The sequence below is a fragment of the Vigna radiata genome, chromosome 7 (assembly GCF_000741045.1).
Source record: "Vigna radiata var. radiata cultivar VC1973A chromosome 7, Vradiata_ver6, whole genome shotgun sequence".
NCBI classification, from domain to species: Eukaryota; Viridiplantae; Streptophyta; class Magnoliopsida; order Fabales; family Fabaceae; genus Vigna; species Vigna radiata.
In genome coordinates this window covers 44,046,086-44,061,177 of record NC_028357.1, presented here as the reverse complement: position 1 = coordinate 44,061,177, position 15,092 = coordinate 44,046,086, and the positions used below count along the sequence as shown (strand labels likewise).

Genomic DNA, 15,092 nt, shown 5'->3' with positions numbered 1-15,092 from the left:
ATATATATATATATATATATATATATATATATATATATTGCCTGAAACTCTCCTATGAATTCATATCTCGTTAGTTTTAATTATGCACCGCTATAATTTGTGTGATTGGCTTAGCTTAGTGGCTGACTACCAACCAATAACTGGTATTATAATGTTGAAGGATGAACTATCTTTATTTAAATCTCTTGAAATAGTTGCGACATTGATCTGCTTGTGAATATTGAAATTAGAGGGGAGGGGGGAATAGAGGTGGAGAGTTGGAAATGATTATTTCTGAATGGTGGAACATCTAAAGAATGATACTTCGGGGAACTTTAATGCCAGCTTAAGAGTATGAGCCTTTGGTTTTGCCATGTTGAGATGCTATATAAAAGCTAGAGATTAAACAGCAATTTGGTTTAGAGGATGAAAATTTTCGCAAGTATCATGCTAGAAGGAAGACTATACACAATAAGCAGCTGACAACCCTAGGTACATTTGGTTGGTGCAATCGATCTTCGCTAGAAAGTAGATCTACCTTTATGGTTTATTTCCCAAAGAAAGTGAAAATGCACACAAGTTTTGAATCTTTGCAATTGCATTACTTGAAAATATACATTTACCAGATTTTAATCAGAAACCTCTAGCCCGAGCCTTGTAATGAACATTTGGAGTCTAAACATGAAGATCCCAATATTGATTTTATTATTCATTGTTTTGAATCTTGTTTTGTTTGTCTGCAGGTTATGCATATGTGATAACTATTGAATGATGTTTGACTGTGGTCGCAAGTCAGAATACATGGGTGGTCAGCGGGAAAACTTTTTGAGGTATCACCATCCAATATATTTTAATTGTAGAGTTATTGTAGATATACGAAGGAGAAGATAGTGATGTTAATAGTATTTATTTGCACGTTCTTAGCTCATGTAAGTTATAGCAATTTCTAAATTCTGACTATAGAATAAATTATGTTAATATGATCCAAACTTTTGGCATCAGTACATTTTATTGCTTTTTTGTCTACAGAGCGTGGAAGGACATATAAACACTGAACCATAAGCTATGTCACTCATTCAGTCAGTTGTAAACTGTAACGGTTTTAGAAGTGGAAAATTTGCTATTGTGTAATTTTCCTAGATGGCTGTCCAGTTGAACCACAGATAAACTAGTTTCTCACTCACAATGCTTTGCACTTTAAATTTTAAAATGCTTTACATGGATCTTAGCTTTCTTAAATGGAATTAATGTTTATAACGGTATCAACTCATTGTGACCTTCACCTTTCATGATATATGACAAAGCATTCTCTTATTTCTTAATTTCCTCCTTTGTTTCTCTGGTCTGGAATTGATCTTGACATTCCTGGTTATGGACATGCAATTACTTAGTTATGGTTTCAGACAAAAGTGATCTGTTTCTGTGCATTTTGTTAATCTATAGGTTGGAGGCCCTGGATTCTACACTATCTTCATCTTCTGATGCTGGAGTTATAAAATCTGGATTTAGTATTGATAAATTAGGCCATGGTGGTCATGGAAGCAGCACGACTTCAAGGTCTTTTAAAAGGGGTATGAGAAGGGGATCTGAAGGGCTCAAATCAATTGGGCGATCACTTGGGTTGGGAGTATCTAGGGCAGTGTTCCCAGAAGATCTTAAAGTGTCTGAAAAGAAGATATTTGACCCTCAAGACAAATTCCTGCTTTTATGGAATAAACTCTTTGTTACCTCGTGCATTTTGGCCGTGTCTATAGATCCACTGTTTTTTTATCTCCCAGTCATCAATAATTCGTTTCACTGTCTTGGCATAGACAGAAAGTTGGCAACAATAGTTACAACATTAAGGACAGTGATTGATGCTTTCTATCTTATGCACATGGCTCTCCAATTTCGTACAGCTTATATTGCTCCATCTTCTCGTGTCTTTGGGCGGGGTGAGCTTGTGATAGATTCGGCACAGATAGCCAAACGATACTTGCAGCGGTATTTCATCATTGATTTCCTATCAGTGTTGCCTATACCACAGGTCAGAAAAAAAACTGCTTTTATCTTGAGTCGACTTTTCTGTTTAGCTGCATGAATATTCTGACATAAGTCCCTCTTGCATTCAAAGTGTTTGTAGATTGTTAGCATTCACTTTGAATTGCTATAAAGTATAAAATAATATATTGATTGGCATCCGTTCCTTTTTTATTTGTGCTTGGATCTAGAGTTGGTATTATTAATATGTTAAAGCTCCCCAATCTTGTATTTTTCTTTTCCTGGTTTGGAACTACTAAAAATAGGGATTCTCCTTTAAATTTATTTGATCTGTTCTGACTTATGATTATAGATAATTATTTCTCCTTTTGGTGTCCACTGAAATTTGCAACTTACTAGACATTGATTTATATATTCAATACACTTCATAGATAACTCTAATGCTTGTCTTTTTTGTCTCCAATTTTAAGTAGTTTCCCAAAACTCAACACCTACTTTTGTTTTCTCTGGTCTGTTCTTGATTTCAGATTGTGGTTTGGAGATTTCTTTTGAGGTCAAAAGGTTCAGATGTGCTAGCTACAAAGCAGGCCTTGCTATTCATTATCTTGTTTCAGTATGTTCCTAGATTTCTCCGAATGGTACCATTGACTTCAGAGCTTAAGAGAACAGCTGGTGTCTTTGCTGAAACTGCATGGGCAGGTGCTGCATGTTATTTGCTGCTGTACATGCTTGCCAGTCATGTAAGCTTTGCTTTATTTTTTCATGATGCTTAATTCACTAAAATTCTTGCCTCGTTCTATTTGAGCTATAATCTCACTAGTCATGCTATTGTGGGTCTTTTTCCACCAATGATCATTTGCAGATAGTTGGTGCATTTTGGTACTTGTTAGCTATTGAACGCAATGACTCATGCTGGCAGAAAGCTTGCAGTGATGCTGTTAATTTGTGCGATAAAAATTTCCTTTATTGTGGGAACCAGCTCATGCAAGGTTATAGTGCTTGGAATAATAGAAGTAAAGATATTCTAAATTCAGCGTGCTCTGCAGAAGGTGATCCTGCACCTTTTGATTATGGAATTTTCGCACAAGTCTTGACTTCTGGCATAATTTCATCTAAGAAATTCATCTCTAAATACTGTTACTGTTTATGGTGGGGGCTCCAGAATTTGAGGTAATTAATTTTGTTTTCTTTGGTGTTTGGACATCTGTGTCGGGTATTCCGTATAAGGCTAATAGAGATTTGAAAGACTGAAACAAGTATAATTTATGTGAAGGCTGACCTGAATACACAGATATAACAATAGCAAGCGATCCTCCTTATACACTATACACTGATAAATTATGTCTACTTTGCCTTCGAAAAAGTTCTTAGTTTAAACAAATTAGAAGGAAAAACTGTTGGTTATAGTTGTACCAGTAATAGAATGGGTAGTGGATAAATTAAATTCTATTTGGGTTGTACCTCTTGAGTATTCCTTGTGTTTCTGCTGTTTGAATAAAGAAGGAATCAGGCAAGAAAGAAATAAAAGGGAAAGAAGTATAGAAATTTTTTTCTGCTTGTTTTGGATAACTAGAAAAGAAAAAAATTGTGTAAAATTATACAAATAAGAAAAATTAACCAAAAGAATTGTACTTTCTGTACTTACTATTTTTGACAAAAATAATTTTTTGTTGTCAAAATTTATTTATCTTTTAATATTTGAAACAGAAAAGAACAACCCCCTGGTCCCATGAGGTGGCAAATTCTTGTGGTGGGATGTATCAATCCCTTTTCCTCTCTCCCGCACTTCTATTTATTCTCCACGTCTTTCATCTCTAATTCCTTCATTCTTATTTCTCATAATCGAAATGCAGTTTGAGTGTTTGAAAAGTTTAATGCAAAGCAAAATTTAAATATGTGCTAAGGCACTGGATGAATTGTATGTTCTAGTAATTAGTTGTTCATTATGAAATATTATCTTTGTTCATTGCTACTGTTGACCTTTTTTTCTCATAATCAGGGTTCAACAATCTCTCAGATTATGTTAATTTTGTTCTGTAAGGAAAACCCTAAAATTAATTTCTCAAAGTAGGTTACTAGCCTTGTCCTTAAGTACAGTTAAAGGCATTACCGTACCATTTGAAGAATATCTATTAATTTTTATCATTTTAGGTAGTTTGAGAGCTAGGTCACTGGTTTCTTACTTTGAATTTAGAAAGTGATATGTCCTACAGTTTTATCCTCTTTTACGATTTGTTCTGAAAACTTGACCTTTTTAGCTTGTTTTAAATTTACCATTGATCTAGATTCAAGAAATTTATCGTTTTAATAAGCTTCTAGGACATATAAGGTTATTAATTCCATGTCCGAACATTCTTGGACTGAAGTGTTTTACGGAAATACTTGTTTGCATGAATAGTGTTAGCCACCCTCCTCTCACAAAGGCGTAAATAGAAAGAAGTTGGAAGGGTATTAAGGGAAATATACTGGTTGCTGAGGCTGAAGAATGTCAGAAGACAAGAGGCTTATGCCAATCTGCCCATAGTTCAAGGGACTTGGGGAGTTCCAGGAGTCCGTTAATACAGAAAAGAAAATAGGATATGAGCATTGTTCAGGTAGAAGTCGAGTGCAAAAAGGGTGGGAGGTTTCCATGTCATTCAAAGAAACTGTTGCATTACCTTTTATCTTCTATTTTCCAATATTACGGAAAATGACAATGACTGATAGAATCCGTAACCTTTCTTTTTGATACTGGTAGTGATTCTATATCAGTTCAGAAAGGGAAATATTTGGTTTTTGTGAATATATTAACACTCATCTGATTAGTTGCTCTCAAATACTGAGAAATTTTGGATATACTTTACAATTTGAATTTTTTGTTGAAGAAATTATTTGTTCCCATGTCTTCTCCGTCCCCTACCCTCCTCCCTTTCTGTCCCTTCATTTGATTTGCCAAAACCAACTTTTCATTGACTTCACTGCAGTACACTTGGCCAGGGGCTTCAGACTAGCACCTATCCTGGGGAGGTTATCTTTTCAATAGCACTAGCTATTTTTGGTCTCATCCTCTTTGCACTTCTGATTGGCAACATGCAGGTATACTTCAAATCAATGAGCTTAACATATCATGAAAGTAAAATTGCCGGAAGTCTTATCATTCAGTTTGTTCAGAACTTGCAAGAGTTTCCATGGGCTTGTATTTGATTGGGTCAAATATATTGGATACTTGAATGGTTGAATAATGACCTAATGCTTATTTTCATACTTATCAACAATATTTTGATATCCAAGTGATTAAATTTTACAATTATATGTGTGGTGTGGGTGGGATTAAAAGCTATTAAGTAGTGTCAATGTAGCAGCTAGACCCTGCTAGTAATTTAGTTACTCTTTTGTAAGAGCACTGGAAATGGTATATGATCTTCATTTATTTGACTTAGAGAAAGTATTGACTTGCCACTTGACTTTTTCTCTGTCTAAAATGTATTGTTGAAGATAAACGCATTATTGGTAAGTTTTCTGTCTTAACTTATGAACTACGTAGTATTCATGTCGGGAACCAATAAAGCATGAATTCACTATTTTGGTCTGAACACACGGAGCCAGTGTGTTTGACATGATGCATTGATGACATTTGTCTGACATGTATTTGTTCATGTACTTCTGTATTTTTTTTTTTTGTTTGGGGTAACATGGTGTGAATAATCAATAAAAAAACTGAAGTTGGTTTTTTTAAACTTCTAAGCAATTTTTTATAATAATAACAAAGGCACCAGTGCTTTTCGTCAGATTTCAATTCTTTTCTACCAACTTTTTCATTTCATGTTGGCTCTTATGGCACCCATCAAGATGTTGTAAACTGAAGCAAGCTCACACACATGATATTACAAATAATGAGTGTCAAATGAAAGTGAGAACTAATCTTGACTTTTCCATGCAAATTTAAATTGTTAGCATTAACTAGCCTAATATGCTCCTCACTTGACAAACAAAGTATGTTTTTCTGAGTTGAGAACTATCCATTTAATGTCAAGAGAGATCTAAGAACTAATATGGTTGTGCAATAAGAAATTAAATCAAGTGGACATTCTCATGGACACAGATAATGCGCGTGAGCATTTGCTACTATAAGTTTGTTCTAAATTTTGTTTCTTGTTATCACTGAAAGCCTTGCAAATAAATGGCGTTGAAGTTTGTCCATTAAAGTATGAAAGAGAAGATTGTTTGTAATTGATACTGAGGTTTCTGTCTTTCCCATGATTACAGACATATCTTCAGTCTCTCACAATTAGGCTCGAGGAAATGAGAGTTAAAAGGCGTGATTCAGAACAGTGGATGCATCATCGGTTACTCCCACAAGAACTTAGAGAGCGCGTGAGACGGTATGATCAATATAAGTGGCTGGCAACGCGTGGTGTAGATGAAGAAAATTTAGTTCAGAGTCTACCAAAGGATCTTCGAAGAGATATTAAGCGTCATCTCTGTTTGGCCTTAGTGAGGAGGGTATGCTTTCAAAACATGAAAATAAGCTAACACCAAGAATGCCCTTTATCTGAAACATGTGACTAAATAGGACCCTCTTTTCTCTGACAAACTAAGGACCAACTTGTAGTAATCTGTTCAATATTTATGGTTAATGGTTATATTACAGCTGAACCATCACACCAGGTTATATGTGTTTGGTTGTTTGCATGAGCATAACTTTCTTTAATCCACTGTCTCACACCTGGTTATATTAAATTATGCAGTTCCTCTCAGATATTTAGGCCCCGATCTCTCCTAGATGAACTTATCAAGCTATTTTTGAGCATCTGAGTTTGTGAATTCATTGATTGGTTTTCATGGATTTGTAGGTTCCACTATTTGAGAGTATGGATGAGAGATTGCTTGATGCCATCTGCGAGAGACTGAAACCGTGTTTATTTACAGAGCATACTTACATCGTTCGGGAAGGAGATCCAGTTGATGAGATGCTTTTCATCATACGTGGTCGCCTTGAGAGTGTTACCACAGATGGTGGAAGGAGTGGATTTTTCAACCGCAGTTTTCTAAAGGAAGCGGACTTCTGTGGGGAGGAGCTATTAACCTGGGCCCTGGATCCCAAATCTGGTTCTAATCTCCCATCTTCCACTAGAACAGTTAAAGCATTAATGGAGGTTGAGGCTTTTGCCTTAACAGCCGATGAGTTAAAATTTGTTGCCAGTCAATTTAGACGCCTTCACAGCAGACAGGTTCAACACACTTTCCGATTTTACTCCCAGCAATGGAGGACTTGGGCTGCATGCTTTATTCAAGCAGCATGGCGTCGGTATTCTAAAAAGAAACTAATGAAGCTTCGTCAAAAGGAAGAAGATGCTGATGAATCAGAGGGAAGTCATGAAACTGGTGGTGGAAATTCCTACAGTTTTGGTGCTGCCCTGTTAGCCTCTAAGTTTGCTGCTCACACTCTTCGTGGCGTTCATCGTAATCGACTTGCTAAGACTGCCAGGGAGTTGGTGAAACTACAGAAACCCCCAGAGCCTGATTTCTCTGCAGATGACGCTGACTAAAATTTTCATGTATGACTACTCTCTTAAAATGCTTTTTTTCCTTGACTGTGATTTAATTTGTGAAAGAAGGTTGAAAACAGTGTATTATACAATTATCCTTGTAATGACTCTTCCTCTGTTACCATGTAAATTATAATATTACATTAAAGCCAACTCTCATATTAGGCCTGCCACTTGGCATGTAAACTCATATATATTGTTCTCAACTTTATTGTTGAAGTTATTGGTTTGCTTTTGCACAATCAACCTCTGTCTTAAATTTTACATTGTCGAAATTATTATAAATTATTTTTCAAACGTTATTTTGTGATTAAACGTTTATGAGAATCATCAATTTAAAATAATAAAAAATTATTATGGATTATACATTTTAGATACTATTCGTCTATATCTTTATTCTGAAGTATATTTTTTTCATTATGTTTATGTAACATGTAATACAAAAACTTTTAAATATATTTCACACTGCATTTATTAGAAAGTACAAGGATTTGGTCATTATAAGATTAGTGTTTTAAATATATTTCACATTGCATTTATTAGAAAGTACAAGGCTTTTGTCATCATAAGATTAGTGTAATAGGAAGAGCTAAGAAGAGAATGCGGAATTCCATAAAACAATTGTCTTATAGTTATTAAGAAACATTAAAAGTATTTATTCTAATGTTTTTTTTTTAAAAAAAAAAACTTTCAAGTTTACTCAACGCAATTTAATTATAATTAAATTGTATTGAGCTATTAAATGAAATAAATAAATTCAATTCAACCCAGTTCAAAAAAATTTAAGTTGGATAAAACAACTTAAATTAAATTCAATCCAACCTGAAAAGTTATCTCTTATGGGCACAACTTGGTCTTAAGTTGTATAATAAAGGGTCAATGAGACAGGTAATAATCTCTAAGCAATCCAGGTAGCAATCAAGTAGAGCTACTTATTACATACATATAGCAATATTTATAACAAATTTATTTTTGACAAAAAAGAAGGGTGGGGAATATTTTTATTCCTTAACAATAAATTCGCATTTAATATCTAGTACTTGAAAAAAAAAAAATCCTTTTTCCAGATATGCATTGGTCAATAGTTGAATGTGTTGTACAAATTACAAAACAAAAATAATATTCAAGTACAGTGAGAAGAGAGGGAGAATAGTATCATGCAAGAATACAAAATATGGATACTAGAGATACATTGGATGACTTAAAACAAAACAAAAAATCAGAACTACAAAAATATCCGATACTACAATTTATGTGCTTCAACTTAGAACTATGACCATTGCACTAAAAGTGGCAAGGTTCAGTCAATTTTCACTGATGAATAGATGAGCCTGGTGAACCAGAAGCATGCACAGAAACCAATTGTACCAGTCAACACAAAGAAAGCATATGAAAGCAACATCATGTAGCCAAAGTACAAGATTCCAGATACTGGTTTTGTGATCTCTAGTTTAGTGAAGAAGTAGAATACAGTATATAGGAAAAGGTAGAATGCAGAGGAACCTGAAGTGAGATATGACCTCCACCACCAATTGTAGTCTTCACTACACAGCTGAAAGTAGCATAGCACAACTGTGATCTCAGCACAGGTTATAATGAGGATGACAAACACAATGAACAAGAAACCAAAAATGTAATAAAATTGATGTAACCAGATTGATGTGAGTATGAAGAAAAGCTCAATGAAGACTGCACCAAATGGGAGTATGCCTCCTATGAGAATAGAGCACATTGAATTCATGTACCAAGGCTGCACTGGAATCTGCCTAGCTATCTTGTTTGTCTTCACAGGATCCTCAATTGGTGGCTTTTTGTTAAACCCCACAAAACCACCAACAAACACAAGTGGAAATGAGATGCCAAACCATAACAAAAGAAGAGCAAACATTGTCTGAAATGGTACTGCCCCAGAAGACCTCTGCCCCCAAATCAGAGCATTTAGCACAAAGAATGCTGTGAAAGCTGTGGCTGGGAATATAAAAGCTGTTCCAAAAGCTATTTTCTTCCAATCTGTTCCCTTGAACATCTTATAAAGACGCCCTGAAGTATATCCAGCAAACAGACCCATTAGCACCCACAGCAAGAGCATGGCTGTCATCAAACCTCCTCTGTTTGAGGGAGACAAAAAACCAAGAGCAGCAAACATCATGGTCACAAGAATCATTCCGAAAAACTGAACTCCTGTTCCAACATATATACACAGTAAATCTGAGTTTAGTGGAGGCCTGAACACATCCCCATGTACAAGTTTCCACCCTGTCTCTTCTTGTGCTTCTTCTTGTGTCTCTAACTGATTGTACTTTGAGATATCACGATACAGTGTCCGCAACATTATCATTGCCACCATGCCCGAAAGAAAAAGTACAATCATCAGAGAGTTCACTATTGAAAACCAGTGAATCTGGTCATCCGCCATTAGAAGATAGGTATCCCACCGATATGCCCACTTCACATCACTTGCCTACAAGATAAAAAAATTCCACCAAGGAAGATAAAATCAGCATCCAAACCCAATTCTCACTGGCACTTCAAGTGCTGTGAATTCTGGTGGTAACTAACCTCGAACTCAACATCATAGGTGAAAATTATTTCATTCTTGCTTTTAATCTCTTGGGGAGATTCAGAGCTAGTGACCAGCCTTTTGGCATGGGGATCACAGGTGGTTAAGCGGGTCTTGTTCTCATTCCATTCTCCTTCATACTCATGCTTTACGCTGAATTCATAGGAAAAATTTCAATATACAAGGTAAAATTAACAGATTATCACAAAACTACGTGGAAAAGAATCACAACACAACCTGAATGGTTTAACCTCAAATCCTACAATCCTTGATAATCCTAGCTGTTGATCAGTGTGATACTTAACCACAAATGCTAAGTGGTTGTGGATGAAATACTTCTCCTCTTTGATCTATCAACAGTTACAAGAGGTTAAGAGGAAATAACAATAATGGTTACAAAGTATCAGAAAGTACTCAGTTAGCTTCTACATACTCCAGAATACTGTCCCTTAATACCGACAAGGAAGCCATGGAGATACACCATGGGAGATTCCTGATCAAGCCTTCTTATAGGAACAACCAAAGGAAGATTGTCTAGAATCCTGCAACAATGCAAGAATAATAAAATACCCTTTTGTCAGAGACATTATTTCCACAACAATGTTTTCATGAGATATAAGCTTCAGGGTCATTAGTGCCTCACATGTTCACCCGATACTCATCATCTATCATTTCCCTGAAATCTTTTTCCGTTTTGTCATCGAGAATTATACGACAAACAGGATTGCACAGCTGCGGTTCTCTCATCTTGAACTGCGAGAATTAAAAGACTTCAATATTTCAGTTGTGAAACGTAATAAACAGAAGGTAGAAAACTAGAACCTGCCCAAAATATTTAAACCAACCACATAGGGTGAGTTTTCAATGCGGTCACCCCGAAGAACTTCCCCCAGATTTTCAGCACTGTCAACAATGCGTTTCGGACGACAATAAGGCAGTGAATAGTATGAATAAGGAAGCTGTGTTTTTGTGGAAGACAGTTTGTTCACTTTCACCCTCAATGGATCTCCCTGTCACCATTGAACACAACATGATAATCAATAAATGTCACAAACTACAACAAATCATTCCATGTTACTCTGGGTGATCACCAATGCGTTGATTTGATTAGGAGAATAATCTGTCAAAGAATGCGTGAAGGAATGATGATTGGTATAAACTAGCCATCAAAACATGGTGATTCTCTCACTATTTTTGACCACTGATCCAAATCATTTCTCATCACACATTCTAAATTGTTCATCACCTCGGCAAATGAAAATGAATAAAGCAAGAATCTTCAACCAGCAAGGTAAAAAGTATACGTGATCCATAACTGATCTAACGTGAAACTGAACAGGGAAAGAAATAATAATGCACAGACTAATCTGGTTAAAAAGATTAGATTTTGGAGGAACAGAAAAAAGGAATAACCTTCCAGAAATCCTCAGGTGCAACACCAGGGAGGTAAAAACAGGAACTTTGGTGGGCAATGAGTAAAATGCAGATGCAGACATAGATGCATAGGTCACGAGCCAGAGGCTCCCTCGCCATTGTTTCCGACCAAGACACGCTCTTTCTCTTGCCGTGTTCTGTTCTGTGGTGATTTTTTTTTTTTTTGGTTTTGTTGGTTAGAATACAAATGTGGTATTTTTTTTAAGAAGTAGTTGAGACACAAACCAAGCCATGAACATGAATGAGATGATGACGTGCGGCACTGAATGGATTACGATGTTTTAACGGTGATTAACGAACCCTCCTCCATGTTTGGAACAATTAACTTCTCACTCCCACTTATTAATCTAATTACACTGCATCATCCACATTTTACTTTTCTACACTCTTTTTATCATAAATAATCTAATATTTCTTTTATGGCGAATGCTTACTGTGTAAAATATAATTAATGAACCTGATTTCATCTTCTTTTTAATATGAATAATTATATTAATTAAAATAATATAAATTCATATAATAGTTTCTAAAGAAAAAAATATCATTTTTGTTTTTTCAGTTATAATTGATTTTCAAACAAAAAATCAACGGCTTTCTAAAATATTTTATTTTTTAATTTAAGTTTTTTTTTCACGTTTAATTGTATTTTAATTTTTAGCAACATTAAAATGAAAGACAAACTATAAAAAGAAATAAAAACCGTACAAATAATGTGAAAGTCTAAAAAATAAATTATTAAAAATGATAGGATATTCTAAATAATAAAACTCACTTATTTTATTATAAAAATTCAAAACTATAAATAGAATTTCAATTAAAAAGTTTTATTATATAAACATATACAATTTCTCTTTGTTATTTTAGAACTTCTTACTTTCTTTCTAAGTTTTCTTATTTCTTATTCATTTGTTTTGAGTTCCATGATAATGTTTGTGTGACATGTTGAATTAATAGTTTGGTATGTTGAATTCTTGTTATAAGTAACTTGTTGATTGAAATTGATTTTTTTTCATGATCTAAGAATGATAGAATTTCTGTTTTTATTGGTCTTTTTGCTATTGAGCTTTGGTTTGGTAATAAAATTTCCAAGTGCTTGTTGGAAATTGGTCTAAAATTTATGGTTTGACTAGTGAAATTTTGTGAGAATTGTTCATTGAATGAGCTTGATGTTAGGAGTCCGAGTTTATGTCATTTAGGACTTGGTTAGCTTTGTGTATTGTTGAAATTTGATCATTTGGTATGCTGAGTTGTTGTTTGGATTTTCAATTGTTATTGGTTTGATCTTTTGTTGGCCAATTGAGCAAATTAGTATTCAATATGATGTTTATACATGTTTTTGAAGTAATCAAATCAAGAATCAAAGTTTTTGGTTTCTGGTGTGGCTTTGAGCAGCCTTGTGTTGCGCAGAACGCTGGAAAAATAGTGAGCTTTGTTTTTTAGGCATTGAGTGGTATTTTTTGACGTTGAGCGCCATTTCTCCCTTATAGGTCCTGGATCTTTTCTTCCTAATTCAAGAGGTTTGGCTCATTAGGCGAGAGGTTTGATTCGTTGGGTGCCATACCTGACTCGGAACACAATCTGCTTCAATGTTATTTCATGTTTTCTGCATTTTCTAATGCTTGTTTGGTTGAACTGGTTTATGTAGATTTAATGCTTACTTGTATGGAAATGTTAAAGTTTATGGTTTGTAAACATGGTTGTATGTATAGTTAAATAATGTTGTGAAAGAAATTCTAAAGGAAAGTTCTTGTAGTTGTTAGTAGTGTATGTATTGATGTAGGAATTCCATATTAGGGCTTTATCTTTGCATTCCAATAATCATCTAATCTCAAGTGCAGAATGAAGAGTTATATCATGAAGAGTAGCAGAATGTCCTAGTCTATAGGTTGTTCCTTGGTCATAAGTGATTGACGGACTAACATTGTGTTGTAGTTTAGGTGTGCAAACTATTTCACCACTACAAGTGCAAAACTCACCAAAGTCTGATATCAATATATGTACCCAAATGGTCAAGTCTACAGTTTATGTGTATACTTATGTTTTGTTTGATTTGAGAGTGTAATTGTTATATTATTAATCTAAATTGTGTGTTTATTTATTTGGTAAAATTAGCTTATCCTTCTGTTTTGTTTGTATGTTTGCTTGTGTTTCTCTCTTGCAATGATCACCTAATTAATGTGAATAGAGGATGATATTTCAGTGGAACAGGTGTTAGGCAGCGATGATATTGATATATAGACCATAAGACTAGTTCATATTTATATTTGATATTTTGAAAATATATCCTAAAAAAACTTTACCCTCTGAATAGACACTTTTAGCTTTAGAAACTCTTTGTATATGGTGTTATGATTATGTTTAGATAATTATAGTAACATTTTATTGAGTATGTGATGTTTCTATAATAATGCTAAAACTATTAAAATGGATGTTATAACAATATTAACTTTTTTTGTTAATACTTCTTTTTGTGCATTAAATAAATTATTAGTTATATAACATTTATGAGCACTTTTGTCTTCTAAATAACATTTAGAAATTGTCGCTGTTTTGTGTTTAAAAAACTGTTATATGAATTTATATTATTTTATTTAATGAAGTTAATTATTTCAGATTTCAATGGAATCAATTTTAAATAATGAAATTAATTATTTCAAATTTTAACATAAATATAATAAAATTAATGATCATTAATTATACTTTAAACAGTGTCTTTAGGATACTTAGCAGGATCCTTTATTTATTATTTTTTGTAATTATTATTTCAATAATTATATCAAACCTAGTGATGGTAAATTAGCAAAATTTATTAGCTGATTAGATTCAACTTGGAACCCAAATTAGCAAAAGACTGTAACTTCTCACCCATATTTGTATAATGTGATAAATATATGTTTTTGTTTCTAAATTATTATAAAAGGACTTATTTTATTTTTAAATTAAATTATAAAATATTTAATATTTACATTATTTTAAAAATTTATGTTTAACTTTTAAATGAAATTAAAATATATTAGTCTCTACATTTTATAAACATCATGTGAATTCTTTTTTATAAACAGAATTTTAGAATATAACATTCACGTGTTATTTGTTGAAAAAAACATAAAAAGCAAAAACAAAATATCTTATAACTTAATTTAAAGACGAAATATTTTTTAATTTAATTTAGAAATAAAATACTATTTTTTATAATAATTTGGAAACGAAAAATCTATTTAATTTATTCATGAAATATTAATTTCTACTTTTATATCATTTTTCATGAGGATGCATTTCTTTTGTGTAGAAGTTTTAGTTTAACTTGAAGTTGTTCTTTTAGAGGTAAAAAATTGCACTTGTCGACCTCATCCTCTCTGGCCAAATATATGATTTGGATTTTATTTCTTAAACTCAGGTTGAAAAATAAAAGAATAAATTATTTTTTAGATTTGTCTATAAGATTTTACACGAGAATAAAATAAAATAACTTTAAAAAGTAATTTGTGTATAAAATTAAATCAATCTTTAAAAGTTAAATGAGTAAATCTTTATAAATTAGGCCTCCATGAGTTGTTTTTATCTTACAAAAGAAGACTGAGGGAAGAAGAGAAGTATAGAAAAAAGATGAA

General features: G+C 33.4%; 2 protein-coding genes across 2 annotated transcripts in view; one reads left to right on the top strand and one right to left on the bottom strand.

Moving 5' to 3' along the window:
* The window catches only part of LOC106768428 (probable cyclic nucleotide-gated ion channel 5), an 8,540-nt gene extending 807 nt beyond the window's left edge, over positions 1–7,733 (top strand). Inside the window, exons 2-8 of the mRNA XM_014653591.2 lie at positions 723–809; positions 1,423–2,005; positions 2,487–2,699; positions 2,822–3,129; positions 4,923–5,034; positions 6,205–6,441; positions 6,792–7,733. Of these exons, the coding sequence (XP_014509077.1) occupies positions 748–809; positions 1,423–2,005; positions 2,487–2,699; positions 2,822–3,129; positions 4,923–5,034; positions 6,205–6,441; positions 6,792–7,487 (2,211 nt within the window). The 5' untranslated portion in view covers positions 723–747 and the 3' untranslated portion in view covers positions 7,488–7,733. The remainder of the gene's footprint in view (positions 1–722; positions 810–1,422; positions 2,006–2,486; positions 2,700–2,821; positions 3,130–4,922; positions 5,035–6,204; positions 6,442–6,791) is intronic.
* A 750-nt stretch (positions 7,734–8,483) lies between these two features.
* LOC106765404 (transmembrane 9 superfamily member 9) lies at positions 8,484–11,814 on the bottom strand. Its single transcript, XM_014650013.2, has 7 exons — positions 11,461–11,814; positions 10,893–11,057; positions 10,691–10,800; positions 10,481–10,589; positions 10,285–10,397; positions 10,047–10,200; positions 8,484–9,948 (listed from the first exon to the last, which is right to left on the bottom strand). The coding sequence occupies exons 1-7, from the start codon at positions 11,578–11,580 to the stop codon at positions 8,788–8,790; spliced, it is 1,932 nt and encodes a 643-aa protein (XP_014505499.1). The 5' UTR covers positions 11,581–11,814; the 3' UTR covers positions 8,484–8,787.
* Between the last annotated feature and the right edge of the window lie 3,278 nt (positions 11,815–15,092).

Excerpts from the sequence above, each read along its gene's own strand:
- LOC106765404 (XM_014650013.2), bottom strand. The coding sequence starts at position 11,580 with ATGGCGAGGGAGCCTCTGGCTCGTGACCTATGCATCTATGTCTGCATC. Across the intron at positions 10,801-10,892 it reads TTGAAAACTCACCCTATGTG|TTCAAGATGAGAGAACCGCA; the intron begins GTTGGTTTAAAT and ends TAATTCTCGCAG. Across the intron at positions 10,590-10,690 it reads GATGAGTATCGGGTGAACAT|GATTCTAGACAATCTTCCTT; the intron begins GTGAGGCACTAA and ends GCATTGTTGCAG.